The 19,240-nt window shown below is 41.7% G+C and overlaps 1 protein-coding gene across 3 annotated transcripts in view; it reads right to left on the reverse strand.

Annotated features, from left to right (window-relative positions):
• Positions 1 to 19,240, reverse strand: part of SEPHS1 (selenophosphate synthetase 1) — a 40,384-nt gene that overhangs the window by 10,173 nt on the left and 10,971 nt on the right. For all 3 annotated transcript variants that reach the window (XM_015417230.1, XM_015417232.1, XM_015417231.1), the window contains 4 exons: positions 17,279 to 17,382; positions 14,255 to 14,362; positions 8,002 to 8,156; positions 5,745 to 5,835 (listed from right to left, as the gene is read on the reverse strand). In XM_015417230.1, the coding sequence (XP_015272716.1) occupies positions 5,745 to 5,835; positions 8,002 to 8,156; positions 14,255 to 14,362; positions 17,279 to 17,382 (458 nt within the window). The remainder of the gene's footprint in view (positions 1 to 5,744; positions 5,836 to 8,001; positions 8,157 to 14,254; positions 14,363 to 17,278; positions 17,383 to 19,240) is intronic.

Consider the following 19,240-nt stretch of genomic DNA (forward strand, 5'->3'; position numbering starts at 1 on the left):
AATGCCGAGCTGAAAAATTCAGTAATCCTGGTTATTTCCCAAATCTCAATATCATCACAATTTGGGAATATTGGGAAATACTGATATTTTTTGGGTACACCGAAACCTGAAATACACCAATTGTTTTTCTTGGGCACACTCCTAGTCACATATCAAAAAGGTTGGGAACCACTAGGTTAGGAGACTTGCATCTGTCTATAGACTCAGTTGGTAACGTAATCTGTGCCATGGCCGCACAGATCAATGGAACATGGGGAGGGGGGGGGGAATTATGTTGGTCTTTTCACCAACATAATATTAAACCAGTACTGGATTGTGAGCTGGAGGAATTAAGAGTATCAACTAAACCCTCTACTACAAAGACATAAAATTTCTGAAAATATTGATGCCATAGGGGGGGAAATGGAGATTCAGGGGGAAATGAAACATTTAAACAAACAAACAAAAAACATTTAAACAAAAAAATATTCTTGACAGTGCTATATATCTATAGTATACATAGGAAATAACACTGTCGTGTATTTATTTCCATTATGGAAATAAATACAACAGGCCGTTGAAAGAGGCTCTGGGTGGATGCCCTGGCCTTGGGCACTCAGCATCAATTTGCTGTGGTGACCTCAGCAGGGTATAATGAAAAGAACTTAAAGGTTATTTCCATTATGGAAATAAATACAATGGGCTGTAGAAAGAGGCTCTGGGTGGATGCCCTGGCCTTGGGCACTCAGCATCAATTTGCTGTGGTGACCTCAGCAGGGTATAATGAAAAGAGCTTACAGTTTTCTCCAGAGGAACTGATCTATGCCATCTGAAGAGCACTTATAATTCTGAGTTATTTGCAGCCCTCCCCTGGAGATTACCAACAATGGTTCCCCACAAGGAAATGGCTGGTTTGGAGGGTGGAGTCTATGACATTATACCTGTCTGAGGACCCACCCCTCCTCAAACCCCACCCTCTCCAAGCTCCACCCCTCAAATTTCCAGGAATTTCCCAACCTGGAGTTAGCAACCCTATCTGCTTCTCAGCCAACCATCAACCTACCTTTATCTGCCCCTCTGACTTCAGCTTTCCATTTCTCCCTCCCACCTGCAGCCTCTACCTAGGAAAAGTACAGTCTTTCTCCTCCGCACTGGGGACCCAAGCAGGAGGGGAAGCAACCTCAGCAGGGTATAGGAGTTTTAGGAGGTCCTAAAACTGATAGACAACTTAAAAACTAATAAATCACCAGGCCCAGATGGCATACATCCGAGAGTTCTGAAAGAACTCAAATGTGAACTTGTGGATCTCCTGACAAAAATATGTAATCTTTCCTTAAAATCTGCCTCCATTCCTGAGGATTGGAAGGTAGCTAATGTCACTCCCATCTTTAAAAAGGGTTCCAGAGGAGATCCGGGAAATTACAGGCCAGTCAGTCTGACGTCGATACCGGGTAAATTGGTGGAAACCATTATTAAGGAAAGAATTAGTAGGCACATAGATGAACAAAACCTATTGAGGCAGACTCAACATGGGTTCTGTAAGGGAAGATCTTGTCTCACTAACCTATTAGTGTTCTTTGAGGGGGTGAACAAACATGTGGACAAGGGGGATCCAATAGATATTATTTACCTTGACTTCCAGAAAGCTTTTGATAAAGTTCCTCATCAAAGGCTCCTAAGCAAGCTCAAAAATCATGGGATAAAAGGACAAGTCCTTTTATGGATCAAAAACTGGCTAGTTCATAGAAAACAGAGAGTGAGTGTAGGTGGGCAATTTTCTCAGTGGAGGGTGGTAAGCAGTGGGGTACCACAGGGATCAGTACTTGGTCCACTGCTTTTTAACTTGTTCATTAATGATTTGGAGATGGGAGTAAGCAGTGAAGTGGCTAAATTTGCGGATGATACAAAGTTGTTCAAGGTGGTGAAAACCAGTGAGGATTGTGAGGCACTCCAAGGGGATCTGTCAAGGATGGGCGAGTGGGCGTCAACATGGCAAATGGGGTTCAATGTGGCCAAGTGCAAGGTGATGCACATTGGAGCCAAAAATCCTAAATATAAATACACATTGATGGGGTCTGAACTGGCAGAGACTGAGCAAGAGAGAGATCTTGGAGTTGTAGTGGATAACTCACTGAAAATGTCGAGACAGTGTGTGACTGCAATAAAGAAGGCCAATGCTATGCTGGGGATTATTAGGAAGGGTATTGAAAACAGATCAGCCAATATAATAATGCCCCTATATAAATCAATGGTGAGACCTCATTTGGAATACTGTGTGCAGTTCTGGGCACCACACCTTAAAAAGGATATTATAGCTTTGGAAAAAGTGCAGAAAAGGGCAACTCGAATGATAAAAGGGTTGGAACACTTTCCCTATGAGGAAAGGTTAAAGCGCTTAGGGCTCTTTAGCTTGGAGAAAAGACGACTGAGGGGTGACATGATCGAGGTTTATAAGATTATGCATGGGAAAGAGCAGGTAAAGAAAGAGGTACTTTTCTCCCTTTCTCACAATACAAGAACTCGTGGGCACTCCATGAAACTGCAGAGCGGTCGGGTTAGGTCTCTTATGTTCTTATGACACAGAGTCCACCCTGCAAAGCTGCCATCTGGAGAGCAGTTTTAATTCTGAGCGATCTCCAGCCCTCACCTGGAGACTGGCAGCAATGATTCCTCAGAGGAAAAGTACAGCCTTTCTCCCCAGTGGGGACCAAAGAAGCTTACATCATTCTGCTCTCCCCCTTTTGATCTGTGCAACAACCCTGTGAGGTAGGTTAGGCTGGAAGTTTGTGATTGGTCTGAAATCACCCACTCAGCTTCCACAGGAAGAACCTGGATCTGGCAGACCATGCTCTGAAGCGCTGCTACACCTAGGGTAGCCAACCTCCAGGTGGAGCCTGAAGACTGTTGGGTATCACAAATGAACTCCAGATCTCTCTCCCCCTGGAGAAAATAACTGCTTTGGAGGGTGGACTCTATGGCAATCTATTCAGCTGAGACCTCTCCTCTCCCCATACTCTGGCTTCCATAGACTCCACCATAAAATCTTCAGGAATTTCCCAACCTGGAGCTGGCAACCCTAGTCAGGACTGGCCCCAATGAGTTCATCACAAAGGCCAAAGAAGGCTTAGAAAGGGCCTCCTGCCTTTGCCTTTTTACTGAGAGAACGAAGCTTGGTTGCCTAGCAACAGCCACTGAGGGAAAGGTTAGCCCCACAGCAGGAGAAGAGAATGGCTGGTGGCCCACTTCAATAGCCAGCCAGCTGCAGGAGAAATGTCTTTCTCAGGAGAGACAGCCGTTTTGGCAGTTTATTCTGTCAGGGAAGAGTATTCAGGCTGGCAGTGGGTGTGGGAGAGGATTGGACCCAGCGTCCAGCCAAAGGCATGAGTGATGGTTGATGGACCAATGGCTGATGGAGCACACAGCACAACCAATGGGAGAGCCAGAAAGTGCCAACACTTTTATATATACAGGATGTCCATACCACAAATTTGAGTAAGACGTTCTTTCATTTCATACATTCAAAAAGCAAAAAAAAAAAAGCATGAGTGTTTTCCGGTGTACCCCAAAATTTCCACTGGAAAAACTGGGAGACCTTAGAATTTAAGTTCTATTCACTCTGAGTGTGAAAACCTTGCCTTATGAAGCAAAGAGAAAATATTTAATGGGAGTTTTTTCCCCCAGTGCACCCCAAAACTTCCCATTTTTTCACCAGAACAACTGAAAAAAAGTTTCCCTGATTTTTTCCATTTTTCCTCTCCCCACCAGGCCATATCTCTACTAGCACTGCTTACTTCCGACACCCATGCCTGCATAACTATAACTGTGCTAGATTTACATAGATGCATCTTTGTATGCGTTTTAAGCTGCTGTCCTAAGCAATTATGTTTACAGATAGGCCTTAAGACTGCACCCTTCCAGGCCACTACTAAGCAGAGTTACACCCTTCAAAGTCCATGGACTCTGAAGGTTGTAATTATTCTTAGGACTGCACTGTTACTCTCTCACTGCAAGGGAGCTAACCACATTCTAACAGCCAAATGATCATTCATGTCATCCTACAGCAAGAGGGGAAGAGCATGTAAGCCACAAGATTTCTCCACTACCATCTTGAGGAGAATTTCAGGGAATACATAGGATACACATATTGGCCAATCACAGCTTTATTTCTTCTTTGTCCTTTTACAAAAATGAAAGAAAAGAACCCCTAACCATGTGCACATACCTAAAGAGCTTTCTTACAGCCACAAAAAGATGTATTTTGTTTACAAGCAATATCAGAATCTCTTGCACTATTTTTCATTATCAAGAACGTGCTGCTTGACAACCAAGGAAAATTAGAAACATTTGAAATATATACTATTTCAGAGTATCCTTAATTTGCAAGTCTGTGTGTCATGGGAACAATAAACATGTAAGGTGAACTGGAGTCAGAAAAAAATATGTCATTTTGTTCTACAATTCTTCCCCGTCAATGAATTTTGCATCAAGAGCAGTAAATGCATACAAACACACACAAAAACTCTTTTGAAGTGTAAGCTAAACAATGATAACTCTATACATCCATTATGTGAAAAGACAACCAGAAATGTTCTTGCAGTGAAATGTTTCAATATTGCCATGTGGAATAAATTTCTGAAGTCTCTTTCTGCCAATAATTAGCAAATTTATGAACAAAAACCATCACGAAATTAGGGTTTAAATCTCTGCTTTCTATTCTCAGTTTTCTTCATTTATAAGCTTCTAGAAGGTCCAAGCAATATGACTCAGTGAACCCAGGGTGCACTTACAGAATACACACAGAATTGTCTCTGCATTTTCCCCCTCTTAGGACATGGTTTCCTGCACATCAGTAAACAATTCCACTTACAGTTTTCTTTCTGTACACAAAACAGTACTCAGAAATATACTCATTTTGCCATTGGATAGACACTGGGGTGCAGAAATCAGAAAACACAAATCCAGGGATGTATTTTCAGTGCTTGGGAGAATGACAGCCCCTCCTGATAAACTGGAAACCATTCTCCTCACCACACAGATACATGTTCTTGGGATGTAAAAATACACCAGGTGTGAATCTTAGCAATTATTAATGTTAGATGTCTTCCTTTAAAATTGTAGAAGTTGGTTAATTTTCTAATATCATACGTCCAAAACATAGGTTTCATTGTTTCAAACTGAAAATAAAAATTGTAGATTTATAAAGGAACACAACTGATGTGAATTATTCAATATGCAGAAGGCATATTGAATCTATTTAAAAGACACATTCTGCCTCCTGTAAAAGTCTGTTTTCAGAGTAAGAGTGTTTAGATACTGTGAAACACAATGACCTGACACCACAAAAGAAAATCTATGGGACATGTTTTGCCCCACAATACATTGGAAATTTGGCTTGAGGTAGAAATATACCCCAGAATATGATTTGTGTAAGTTTTTTTCAGAGTGTAGCTTCAGTAACATGGTAGTTTTTCGTGGCTCAATAATAGAGAGGATGTGCTTTTCGTGAACAAGGTCCCAGTTTCAAGCCATCGCATCTCCAGTTAAAGGATCTCAGGTAGTTAGTGTTGGAAAAGAACTTCCAGTCAATGTACATCATGTTGCGTTAGACAGACCAATGGTCTAACAGATAGCTGTATGTATTTATACCAAGCCCATCCAATTAAATGTATATTCTAATAAATTCATTGCAGTCCCATCTCTGATGCACTACCACTTAACATTCCCATCAGTCTTCACCCCAATGTAATTCAGACTAATTTACTTACTATATCTAGCCACTGGTGAACAGCTACAGCCACTTGTGTTCCCAAAGGTTTAGTTAACACAAGCACATCTCCTGGTACAGCATTATCTGGCCTGCAAACAAGGCACACACACACACACATGTGAAGTGATTATTCTCCAAACACAGATCTGCAACAGAACATATTCAATAGTTCTCAAAGTTAAGTAACCTGTGAAATTCATTCATTTAGGGGACAGCAGATTAAATACCTTACACTGAACCAGATATAACACATCTCAAGTTGCATACAGTGAAGAAATATCTACACCAAGCTTCCATGGAACGTACTTCTACATAAAAGCACTTAAGGCCTCAAGAAAACCTAGGCTTCACCAACATGGCCACTAGAAAAATATTTTAAAACCTCAGATTCTGATGAGTTATAATGGAGTTCGGAAAAGTTCCAGGATTTAGTGGAAGGGAATATTTTTCTCCCCAATGGTCATTACTGAACTCAATGTAATGTAAGAGACAGCTGAACAAAATGGCAACTGCTGGGCTGTTTGTTAATATGACTTTCCAGGCATTCTCAAAATGTATTGTTCAATGGCCTTTTTCTACAAATTACAGAAATCCACAGTCAATTAGCATTCACATCAAGAATATATAACCATATTAATTGTGAAGCTGTATGCATAGTAAAGGTAAGTTTCTATTTTATTTTATTATTTTTTGGTATTTTTTAATATGTGCCTATGTGTGTATGTGCGCGCATGTGAGTGTGTGTGCACTAGGAAGTCATGGCGACCTCTGGTGACTGATTGCTACTAGGGGCCTGGAGGATATTCAGAGAGGTGGCTGAATAAAGCCTGCCCCCGCCTCCTGCCTCTGGTATTTCAAGGAGGTCTCCCATCCAAGTACTTGCTCAGGGCGACCCTGCTCAGTTTCCGAGATCTGCCGAGATCAGGCTTCCCTGGGCTATCCAGGTCAGGGCATAAGTTTCTACTTTAGAAACTGAAAAGCAGAAAGATGTTGGCACCAATGCTCCCTCTAAGCTGTGGAGTCTTGTGAGCAAAAATCCTACTTTGTGAGCTACTGGCATTAAAGTCATGAGTGAGCGATTGGGCTACTGCATAAATTAGTTTGCTCTGGAGCCATCCTTCCTGAGCTAAGACAGTGAGCCGGAGGCTAAAAACTGTGAGCTAGCTCACACTAACTCAGCTTAGAGGGAACACTGGTTGGCACCCATTTAAAATATTTTAAGCATACATCATTAATATCCAGAAATGCAAGCTAGCACACACTCATAAATAATGTTACAGAAAGGATGCTACTCAGGATTTTAGATAGGGTTCCCAGGTCCCCTCATCCTTCCAGCGGGGGGATTTGGGGGGCATTCCGTGGGCGGGGACACCCCCAAGCCACAGCCACCCCTCTCCCTCCTGCAGCGATTTAAAGGGCTTCAGCTGAGCGGTGGGGAGCACGTGGTCTGCTGATCAGCTGGAGGGCCCTTTAAATTTTTAAAGGGTCTTTTTGTGAGTGGAGCTGTGCCAGGCAACAGCCCCCCTCCCTTTCCGCTGAAAGATTTAAAGGGCCCTCCAGCTGATCAGCAGACCACGTGCTCCCCACCGCTCAGCTGAAGCCCTTTAAATCGCTGCAGGAGGGAGAGGGGTGGCCACGGCTTAGGGGTGGCTTCCCCCAATGGTCAACAGGGGCAGATTGGAGCCCCCAGAAGTGGGGGAACCTCTACCTGGATCTGGGGGCTGGCAACCCTAACTTTAGAAGTAGCTACTCTAGACAACTATTTATTTTTTTAAAACAACAACAACATAGATTTATAATCTCTATAAGATTTATAGCCATGGCCTGGGTGGCCCAGGCTAGCCTGATCTTGGCAAATAGAAGCTAAGCAATGTTGGCCCTGGTTAGTACTTGGATTGGAGACCACCAAGGAGTCCAGGTCACTGCACAGAGGTAGGCAATGGCAAACCACCTCTGAATGTCTCTTGCTTTGAAAACCCTAATAGTCAGCTGTGACTTGATAGTACTTCCCACCACCAGATTTATAAATAGTGTTTATAGTCACTAATCCTGTGATGATCAAGAGCAAGATGGGCATATAAATGCTTTTAATATTTTTAAAAATATACAAAATACACAAAATATTAACACACTACCATCCACAGAACAGATTTTTAATTGGTTATATTTAACAACTGTGTTAGAAAATGTTAACTACCCATAATTTTAGAAGTAACTTCATCTTTTAATTCAGTATCATTAATACCTCAACTCACATTATAAATTCATTAGGCTGACAGACTGTTGTAGCTACTCCTCCTAAAACGATCCAAGGATTTAACACTGTTTGACCACCAGTCACTGATGTTCCTGCCTCCTCTGCTGCGTCTTTGAAACCCTGTATAACGAGAGGCATCACTTTGTCCCTTTCCTATAGATCAAAAGACAAGTAGAAAAATTGAATGTTTTCCCATCCTTAGAAGAAAAAAGTCTGCATTAGAATATTTCAGCAACTAACCAGCATCTACCTACTGAATCCATTTATAGCTAATAATAGAAAATGCTATTCCAAGTGGAAAGAGAATAGAATGAGGTTTTTGGTTTTCTTGTAAGAGCCATTTTCCAAGAACACAAGTAAACAAAACAGAGTATATGTCAGTTATTTCAAGGATTCAAGCCTATGCTCTTCTTACAGGCCCAGCATAGTTCTTACGCAAAATGTGATAGTCTTACAAGGTGAAGACGACTGCTGTAAGAGAAGATAAAACAATATAATCTTTAAAAGTAAAGAATGGTCCTGTGGGATGTAAATTATCACATGTGGTACCACTCACTACCACACTGATTCCCTCTTGTTTTATTCTGCACCCCACCCCCAAGTAGCTGTATGGAACTGTAAATACAAGCTGGGCAACTGAACATCATAGAACTCTAAATTCCAGATTAAACTAAACCTATAAAGCTGCTTGATATGCCAAAGTAACATGCAGAGTATATATCTGCATGTCCCAAAAAAGAGTGTGAAAAGACATCTTAGCCAAGTACAAGGTCATTGCTGTACCTCAATTCTGAAATCAGCACTAAAGATAGATCTCTCCCAACCACCCACTGCTGTGGTCTGACTTTTTTCATTCACGTGTTAGTGAAGTTAACAGAGAATCACTTTATCTCTCCTTTCATTCAGCATGCATTACGATGAATGCTAAAGGGAGAAGACAACTACACATGGAGAGTTCCTATAATCGAAATACCACTGGACCTAACCCACAGTGACAGGGGGGAGAGCACACAAACACAGAAAAATGGAGAGTGCTTTCCCTAATCCCTACCCATTTACTAAAATACTGTGTGCAGCAGGGATATGCTAATGAAGAGATCGATTATAATCAACACGGTATCTAATTATCAACATTCTCCCATCTACGGATACTTAAATCTGGAAACTGGAGCCATGAACAGACAAGACAGAGCTCGCTACAAACCTGAGAAGAGCACCTGGTTTGCATAAAAATTTGAAATCTTAAAACACACACACAAAGCGGGGGCTAACCCTCCAAATAATAGAAGCAGCACCTGTATCTTTAAGAAATAAATGCCCTCTGCAGCGGCCACTAAGGTTGCTTTGCAACCCTACAGCATTACCAGCCTTCAAACCTTGGTTTCTGCCAGTAGAAGACAGGGCAGGGCCCTTTCCGGGGTAGTTCTGGCCTCCCAGTCCACCACTGCTCCCCCTGCCCTGGAGGGAGAATTAATCAAAGCCAAGCCTAACAGCAACCATCACGTGACTCACTACCATACAATTTGCATGACTCATGCAAGCCAAACAGTGACCACCTGGGGCTTCACTACTATTTGACAACCCCCATTGCACAAACAACAGTGTGGTGGCAAGAGTATCAGACTAGAATCTGGGAAGCCCCCTATGCCACGAATGGGTGATCTTGTGCCAGGCACTCACTATCTAACCTACATCACAGGGTTGTTGTGAGGACAAAATAAAGGAAACCAGAACAATATAAGTTACTTTGGGTCCCCAACTGGAGAAAGGCATGGTATAAATGAATTTAAATATAATGAGAAAGGGAGCTGGAAAGGCTGGTAGGTGGGTAAGGGGAAAAAGAAGCAGTGAAAGGGGAGAGGATGGAGAGAGTGCCAGGAAGAAGGAAAGATGAAGTAGTGTGGGGAGGGGAACAGAAGGTGCCTTCCTACAAACATATGTGGGTTCCCCGCTTGTGTTATAATAAAGTTCAATTTAATTTCCAGATTTGCTCCTTAATACTGTTTTTCTTACCAAAACAGGGCCAAAAACAGGGCATAGAGGCTGAGGCCTTTCCTGATGTTGCCTACTGTGAGTGATATTCAGAGATTTACTGCCTCTGAATGTGGAGGCTGACAGCTTCTATTTTAAATGCTTAGATTTGTATAATTTTTCCTAATTTCCCCAACAGGCAACATCAAGCTAAACCTGGGCACAACAGCTTTCTGCTCTCTTTCTAACAGTGGGTATTTTTCCAATTATTGTTTGACCAAAGCAAGTTCTTTATACCTAGTTTTATAAGTACACCAAACAGCCCAATTGTATATATTAAATTAGTCATAAATTGCACAATGTAAGTTTAATTCTCATAATTTTGCCTCAAACTTCCACATTTCTTTCAGAATATCCACTTCCCATTCCCATAGTTTCAAAATATTTCGACAATCTCAGGTCCAATCTGGAGATAGATTAAGGCCCACTTTAATCATGAGGCTGGTGAGGCAGAAGAACCATTCCCTGCATTGCATTAGATGAAAGTCTCATTTAACTTGTGCTGCAACCTGTGCAGAGAAGGTGCCTCTGACCTCTGCATAGTTTGCATGCCAGAGGTTCATTGCCTTTGCCAATATTGTGTCAGTCTTCTGCTGTTAAAGGGATGCACATCCCCAAATGGATGTGCACTCCATTGAAAGCAGTACATTACAAAGACTACCCCATCACACAGATACTCATTTTAATTCAAAACCAAATGGGGCCATCTTTTTGCATCCTGAAAAAATAGGGGGGGGGGGACAAAAACATTTACAGGAACCAGTCTTCCATTTCAGCTCTGTTCTAGTCATTCATCACTACAATTGTTTTGGAACAGTTAGCACCACTCAAAAGTAATCCCCATTATTTACTTGATCACCAATTCTGGGACAAATAAACCTGAATAAGCCTTTGATCTTGCCACAGCTTGTTTACATGCTTCCAGTTAATTTCAGTAACTTTTCCCCCCACCATAGAGAACAATGGAGGGGATGGGGGCAACCTGTTTGGGGGCCTGTAGAATTGGACCCCCCAGTTCAATGTTCCTGAAACATGGCGGGTATCTTGGGGAGAGGCTCTAGCAGCTACCCTGCGATTTTGGAGCCTCTCCCTCAAACCCCCTCCCCTCCAGCCCCCAGAATATACCCTATGTTTTCACCATTGACTTCAATGGCCCATAGGATATAATGGGGCCGAACTGCCACTGCAGGGCCGGCTGCCCGAGCCCTGCCTGGATCGGCGCTGCTGGCCGTCACCTCCTTTCCCCTCGCCTTCTGCCCGGGCCCATCAGCACCACTTCGCCGCCCTCCCGCCCCCCCCCCCCCCCCCCCCCCCCGGGAAATTGGAAAGTCTACGCCCTTGTTCATATTGAAGTAGATACAGCATTGCTTTGTAACTTTGTAATGCCACGTTCTACATTACTTGCACAATGCCTACCTGGGCAGTTTGCTTTGCACACTGTCATTTAATTTTGTATTCCTAGGTATTGGCAGAGGTCATTTCGGGGGGGATCGCGGGGGATCACAGTTCCCCCGGGTGAGGTAGGGGGGGGGGGCACATGACACAGACCGGGGCTTCCTTGCACTCCCGCCGGCCTTGCAGGTCCACCACCGGGCCCCTCATGGGGCTCGGCAGTGGAGCTGCAAGGCCGCCGCTGGCGGCCGGGACCATTGGGGGTGGGGTGTGTGGCCTTATGACACTATGTCAGCAAGCTGCCAATGGTTCTGATGGTGTTATATATTTGCTACTTACTTGCTACACTCTGTGTATGTTCTGTTCCCTGTAACCCCCCTGGTGATGCTGTTCGTTCTATGTTAATGTCTGCTTAGAGATTCATGCGCATGCCTAGACGCAAGGATGACCCAGCTTGTTAGTGAAATCCTCTCCGCTTCAAGGTCACAGGTGTGAGAGGGGAGAGTTCTGCGCTTGTGTTTTAATTAGCCAAACTGTGTGAATTGCTTTGTAGTGATAACGACGTGCCGTTACTTTCCCAGAGAATTGGTGCGTAGAACTGCTCCTTGTAGCTGAGCGGGAATTATAATCATTGGCTAGAACCATTAGGAATTTCCTTTATACTACCTGCCTTTGTAGACTCACGTTATTCTAAACAGAGACCTGTTCAGTGACTCATGGCTTCAATAAAAAAAACCCTTTCTTTGAAAGTGACTTTGTTGATTTCTGTGGGACCTGACACACACTTCCGGTGATGTCATGGGGTGTGGCATATGCTAATGGCTTATGCTAATGAGTTTCCCTATCTCTTTTTCTACGAAACGACCCCTGGGTATTGGCATTCAATTCTGTATTCCTACTTTTACTACACTGTATATTGCAAATTTTATACTGCACATTCACATTGCTGCTCTCATTGTCCTTCAATTTCGTACTGATAACAGTTACTGCTGGCCCTTTAAGGATGGGCATCCAACCTATATATATGTTTGGCTGATGCAGCTGGCTCTTACTTCGGCCTCATTGGTACCTGGACTGCACATGCTAATTTGAATTCATGTCTTTTTGGATTTGTACTGTGAGTTTAACTTTTTTTTCTTCTTCTCAAATTAAATTTTATTAATTTCCAAATCCTACAAATTAATTACAAGCTTTTTTTACTACAAGAAATAGAATTAACATTAATTAATCTACTACAAGTTGCCAACTCTATTCTGCCTCTACTTCATTTGTAAATTAGTCATTGATTAAATGTAATAGAAATTGGCATGCCTAAATAAATATTTCTGCCTCTCAAAATTACTCCAGTACAAATGCAATTATAAACTCTATTTCCCATAATTTTCCTTATATGTATTTGAGCAATGTTTTGTTAAGTCTCCTTATATTTATAACCATATGTTCTGCATATATTTCATTTCAAAATTTATACTGTAAGATGAATTACTATAAAGTAAAATAGAAAGAAAAAAATATATTACTCCATTTCATTTCTCTACTCTCTTAAAATCTTTACTATAATTATATTCTTCTTCTTTAACTGGAGCTCTTCTAATCAGCGTTCCCTCCCACTGGGACTCCGGAGGAGTTCCAAAGCCCATTGGGGAGGTGTTGGGGGGGGGGTATCCCATTGGCCCTTCCTGCGTGCTCCTCTGCCCTTTATATTCCAGGCTGCTTTACTTGGGGAAAAGAGAAAGGAAGGAAGGAAGGAAGGAAGGAAGGAAGGAAGGAAGGAAGGAAGGCAGTAACGGAAGTCTGCTCCAATGTACTGTGGCTTATCCTCTTTTTTGTAAGTGACCTCTTTTTAGAAGTAAAGGGAAATAGAACGTTAGAAGGAAGGAAGGAAGGAAGGAAGGAAAGGACACTGTAGCTGCAATCTCCTCCAATGTAATTCTTTACAGTCTTATGGTATGTTCCTCTTCTTCTGAAGAATGTCGGCTTTCTTGCATTGCTCTAGGCATTGGTTTGGAGGGATTCTTACCACCTTTTGATCCCTTAGCCTTCCGCAGTATTTTAGTAAAGCTGTGATATTTAAATTGCAGTCCGCTTTTTAAATTTTAATTCTTTTGTAGGAGCTCAACGTGGAGGCAGTGTTGGGTGCGATTGCGCAGTTCCGCTGTCCAGTTTGTTAACTTTTCCTGGTACATTTTTTCTTTTTTTCTATAAGTTATTCTACTAACTGGTTTGTATTTTACTTTATTTGTTACAGATTGGTGTTTTATTCATGTTAATTCCTTCTATATTGGCAGATAGCAACAGTAAGTTTCATAATTTTCTTTGCTGGTATGTGGGAATATAAATGTAGCATTTTGGTTGTATTTGCTGGATTTTTGTTTCCTACAAATTAACAAGGCCACATATGAAGTAAAGCAAAGCAGTTCTGAAGAAGATACGGAAATGGGACAATTAGCCAGTGAATGATCACTACTCATATTGTTTTCACACTAACTGTTTTGGACTGCTTCACTGTTTATACTGTTTTGGGGCTTTTCATAATAGTTAACTTCTATTTTCAAACTGACTGTCTTTTGCCTTCACTGGTGTAAACACAACATATAAAATTGTTTATATCCATTCTGCTGCTATCTTACAAAATCAAGTGAGAGAAACATCATTTAACAGCAAGACAAAATGGTGGACAGGAGGACCAAAGATTGACCAGTCAGAGAAGTTGTTGCTCTCTGTGTGTAACACTGCAAAAGACCACTTATTTTGATACAGTGTGCATAATTCACCGTACAATTTACATGAATACATTTGCACCATATATCTCTACATACAGAACTTACCCTGTCTGTCATTTTATTGCTGATCCCAAGAAGCATCAACATGTTATCACACTCTGTGACTCCCATAGCATAAAGATCACTCAGAACATTGGCACAGGCTATGCGTCCCTGAAAAGAAGCAGAGCCCAAATGCATATTATTTAAATAGTGCCATCAGCACACAACACAATTTAAAGCAAAAACAAAATGCACCCCAGGATCCTCTTCAGAGAGCATACCCATTTAACAGCAAAGCAGGTGAAGAGAAGGAAGAAGCAAAGGAAAAAGCAACAGAGAGAGAGACCAGAAAGGAATGAGACACTTAGAACATTTAACATGAAGCAATACTTGGAACATGGTTAATATATTATGTCATAGGCTCAGCAGCCAACTATATTTGGAACCAGATTCATGAACTTCTGGCTTCAAATTAAGAACATAAGAGAAGCCATGTTGGATCAGGCCAATGGTCCATCTAGTCCAACACTGTGTCACAAAGTGGCCAAAACCCAGATGCCATCAGGAGGTTCACCAGCAGGGCCAGAATTGAAACAACAATCTTGATTTAGTGACTTCATTTACCCAAGTGGAGGATTGAAACCAGAATTAAATTTCTGTTAGTTACTTGCGTTGGATTCTGCACCCCCCCAACCTAATTGGTTAGGTATATTTGGAAACAAATGAACTGCCTAGTTCTAAGCAAATCCGAAGCCAACTGATTTAATACACCTCACTCCACAATCTATTTATGTCATTATTAAAGCTATTTAACAGCAGAGATCCCCAATTTCAATTATACTGGTTTTTCACTTTAAAAATATTCTACACTGAACTCATGTTACCAATGTGAATTATCTTCATAAACACTAACAAGTTATTCTAGAAGATAAAATCCATATGATTAGATTCTGCTCTATTGTGTTTTTAGCAATTTCTTTCCTGCTCTGAAGACAAAACAGTCTTAACAAAATAATGCAAAAATGAGACATTTAGAATAAAGGCAATCTGGAAATTAGATCATAATATGATTAATACAATGCTTAGTGCTACTAGAGTAGACGTTGCTCTATACTGCGTCAGAAATTGATCAATCCATTCCAGCTGGCAGTGGCTCTGCAATACATATGGTTGAAGTCATTTGCAGAACTACCACAGAAAAATCTTTTAGCATGTATTGAATGTGGGACATTACACAAAAAGTGTGCCAGGACTATATGGGTGTTGATTTTACAATAGGTTCAACTCACTGCACTGTAAATACATTGAGGATTGGCCTTAAATTACAAACAGCTGATTGTACAGCAAATAAAATACAGTGATGCAAGATTCAACAGTTGCGGAAAATTGAGACATATTCCTTTATAAGTCCTAGGCGATATAAACACATAATAGTTAAAAGCATTGCACATTATTTCTGTACGCTAGAATTACCAAAACCTGACCATTATCTTCAGTGTTTGCCAAGCAAGCTGCTGGTTCATGTTGAGGACCACAGATATTTCAAAACAGCAAAGAAATCAGATTTCTGATTTAAGAGCAGATCTTATAAAGAGAATTAAATCTCTTGACTCAGTAATACTCAACACTTTAAGATGCTATCCCCCAAATTGCCTTTTGTAATATATTCAGAACAGTTTATATGTATTATTTTGGAGTTCAGAATTCTATGAAGAAAATGGCAGAATTTCCCAGTCACAACCGGACCACAGGTTTGCAGCTCAGCCGTCTCTTTCCTTAGAATTTGTGTTTTAACAGTCTTTGACACTGGCCTGTTGCATGTTTTGCCTAAGATCCCATAAACTGGAATACTGCTGACACTTGTGCAAGATTTGATTTTTCTCCATCCATTTTAGAGTTAAGAGTAAATAGCTAATGCCCTGACCAGGATAGCCCAGGCAAGCTTGATCTTGTCAGATCTCGGAAGCTAAGCAGGGTCGACTCTGGCAAGTACTTGGATGGGAGACTTCCTTGGAATACCAGCAGTCAGGAGGCAGGCCAGGCTTTATTCAGCCACCTCTCTGAATACCATCCAGGCCCCCAACAGGGGTCAGTCACCAGAAGTCGCCATGACTTCCAGGTGCACACACACTCACATGCACATACAATCTCCCCTCAAAAGGAAATAGCTAATAACAATATTTTTAATGTAGGGCTACCCTCTTACAAACCAGGACTTGAAAGCTATTCCTAAGACAACTGTACACAATTTAATGAATCATCCATCATTTCTAAGTTGGAAAGGGAGACACTCACATGCACATATGAAAAATACAATCTCCCCCCAAAAGGAAATAGCGAATAACAATATTTTTAATGTAGGGCTACCCTCTTACAAACCAGGACTTGAAAGCTATTCCTAAGACAACTGTACACAATTTAATGAATCATCCACCATTTCTAAGTTGGAAAGGTGAATGTAGGAATCTAGCCTTCATACAGTAAGAAACCCTGGATGCAGTTTAAAGGTATATGTGGGACAGCACACGTCACAAGCATTTTGTTTTATGTTGGCAGCCTACAATTCCCACTAACATGGACATGCTTTGCTATACTGTTTTTAAAATGCAGCGTGTCATTTTTGAAAAGGGAATAGCTGGTCATAACATCATACAACTGCTGCCGCTGCCATTATAATTCACATGCACATACTGCTTTGAATTGTGACATTTGATTGCAGGCTTTACTTGATGTTCTTAGCGTGTAGTTCTAATAATGAAATTCCTTGCCTAAGAGCGCACACCTTTCGTTAAAATGCAAAGAGTTGTTTGGATGCAGCACAATGTAATTGTATGCGAACTACAGGAGCAAATAGTACAAATCCATCAGACAGGATAAGCAATTAAATGTCTGGAGTAACATAATTTTGACTACTACCACAAAACTGTGATGTCCTCAGAACTCTTGGACTGTACAACTTGGTAAGTTATTAATAAAGTATACAGCAGAACAAGACAGTGTCACAGATGATCATGCATAAGCACCAAGTAACCACTCTTTCTCTCAAAATTCTGATAACAGCAAGAGACAAATGTTTAGGCAACTTACCATCATATAAGGATCATCCACAATAGGATAAATGTAATCTGTTGTCTGTACCAGAGATAGGCCTCCATGCCTTAAGGGAATAACACAAGTGTCCATTCCAATTCCTACAGAGACATTATTAACCAGTGATTATAAGCAATCTACCACCACCAGAGGAGCACTCTCTCACAATATTCCTTATCACCCTTCAAACCCAAAAGGTGCCAAGGGAATAGCAGTTTGCAAATGATGTATCAGTCCGTTTCTCCTCCTCCTGTCTTCAGTCCTCCCACATGCTAGTTCACATATTGGACAGCCATTTGTGTCCTCTGGCGCACAGCCTTGAGGCATTGCAGTAAGCAACCAGTAAACTGGTTTGGTATCTAGCAACGCTTTCATCATCTACACTGAGTGACAACTCCCCCCCCCCTTAATTTGCAAACAGGGACCCATCATCCACATCTTTTCCCTGTCTAGACTCAACATATTCTAAAATAGGTTTCCCTTACTCAAAAGCCAGTCAAATCCAACTCTAGGGATGTGGTGCTCATCTCCGTTTCCAAGCCGAAGAACCAGCGCTGTTTGAAGACATTTCCGTGGTCATGTGGCCTGCATGACTAGATGCCGAGGCGCACAGAACGCTGTTACCTTCCCACCAAAGTGGTACCTATTTATCTACTTGCAATTTCTTGCTTTCGAACTGCTAGGTTGGCAGGAGCAGGGGCCAGAGACGGGAACTCACTCCATCATGCGGCACTCGGGTCTCAAACTGCTGAACTACTGACCTTCCAGTCTGCAGTTCAGCGTCTTAACCACTTGAGCCACCGTAGCCCCCATTCTAAAATAGGCTGCTCCTTTAAATGCTGTCAATATTATTGACAGCCAGCAACTAAATCATACCAGAAGGCTGTTTTAAACACAGGAATGGAGAGTGGTAGGCCAGGTATCCTTCATGTCCCCACAATGCAGACTTTTCAGGAAGAGCCATTACCACAGTTACCGGTCCCTCCACACACATCTGTCACTGTTAAGGGTCAACTGATAATTCACAGAGAACTTTACATTATTCTCTTTTTCTATCAAGAAGTTCAAAGCTGCTTTCACTGGCCAGCCTCCTAGGAGATCCTTCATTGCCTTAACAACATTAAGAAAAACATTCTTTGCAATACAGGATCCAGTACCCATTATTCATTTTGTGCTAGGTCCTACCATACTTAGAACCTAACATCTACCACACAGTTCACATGTTCTGCATCTGCCATATCAGTCCCAGGTGGCACCCCCTCATATACATCATTATTTTTCCAGTATATATACACCCACCAAGAATTACCAAAAAAACCCCACCAAGAATTACAAAAAAAAAAAAGTCAAATTTTTGAAAAGACAAAAAATAATGCCACAGGCTCAATTCAGAAGTCAAAAGATTTGGTTAATAAGAAAGTTTTAACCTACCACCTAAATGATTAAAAAATTGGTCTCATGGATATGCCTGGGGAAGAATTTTAAACAAGATGCCACTGCTTAGAAGGCCTTCTTCCTAGTCCTGACCAGATAAATTTCTGAAAACAGGGGCAGCTCCTGTCCAGATCTCAAAGACTGGGCCATATTAATAAGAATGAAGAAAGCACTCAGGCCCCAAACACTGAGAGCGATACTAGCCTGCAGGAAGGACAGTCTCAGAGCAATGCAAGTTTTTTGCCTAGCCAGCCCATGCTTTGCTTTGTGCCAGAGGACGGGAGACATGCCACGAGACTGGAGGAGGGCAGGTGTCTTCCCAATTTTCAAAAAAGGGAGAAGGGATGACCTAGGAAACTACAGGTCAGTCAGTCTGACCTCTGTCCCAGGGAAGATACTGGAGCAGATTTTAAAGGGATTGATCTGTGAGCCTCTAAAGAACAACTTGGTGATCCGGGGAAGTCAGCATGGATTTGTCCTCAACAGGTCCTGCCAACCAACCTCATTTCCTTCTCTGATCGAGTG

This window comes from Gekko japonicus, unplaced genomic scaffold, assembly GCF_001447785.1.
Source record: "Gekko japonicus isolate JY-2015 unplaced genomic scaffold, Gekko_japonicus_V1.1 scaffold1569, whole genome shotgun sequence".
NCBI classification, from domain to species: domain Eukaryota; kingdom Metazoa; phylum Chordata; class Lepidosauria; order Squamata; family Gekkonidae; genus Gekko; species Gekko japonicus.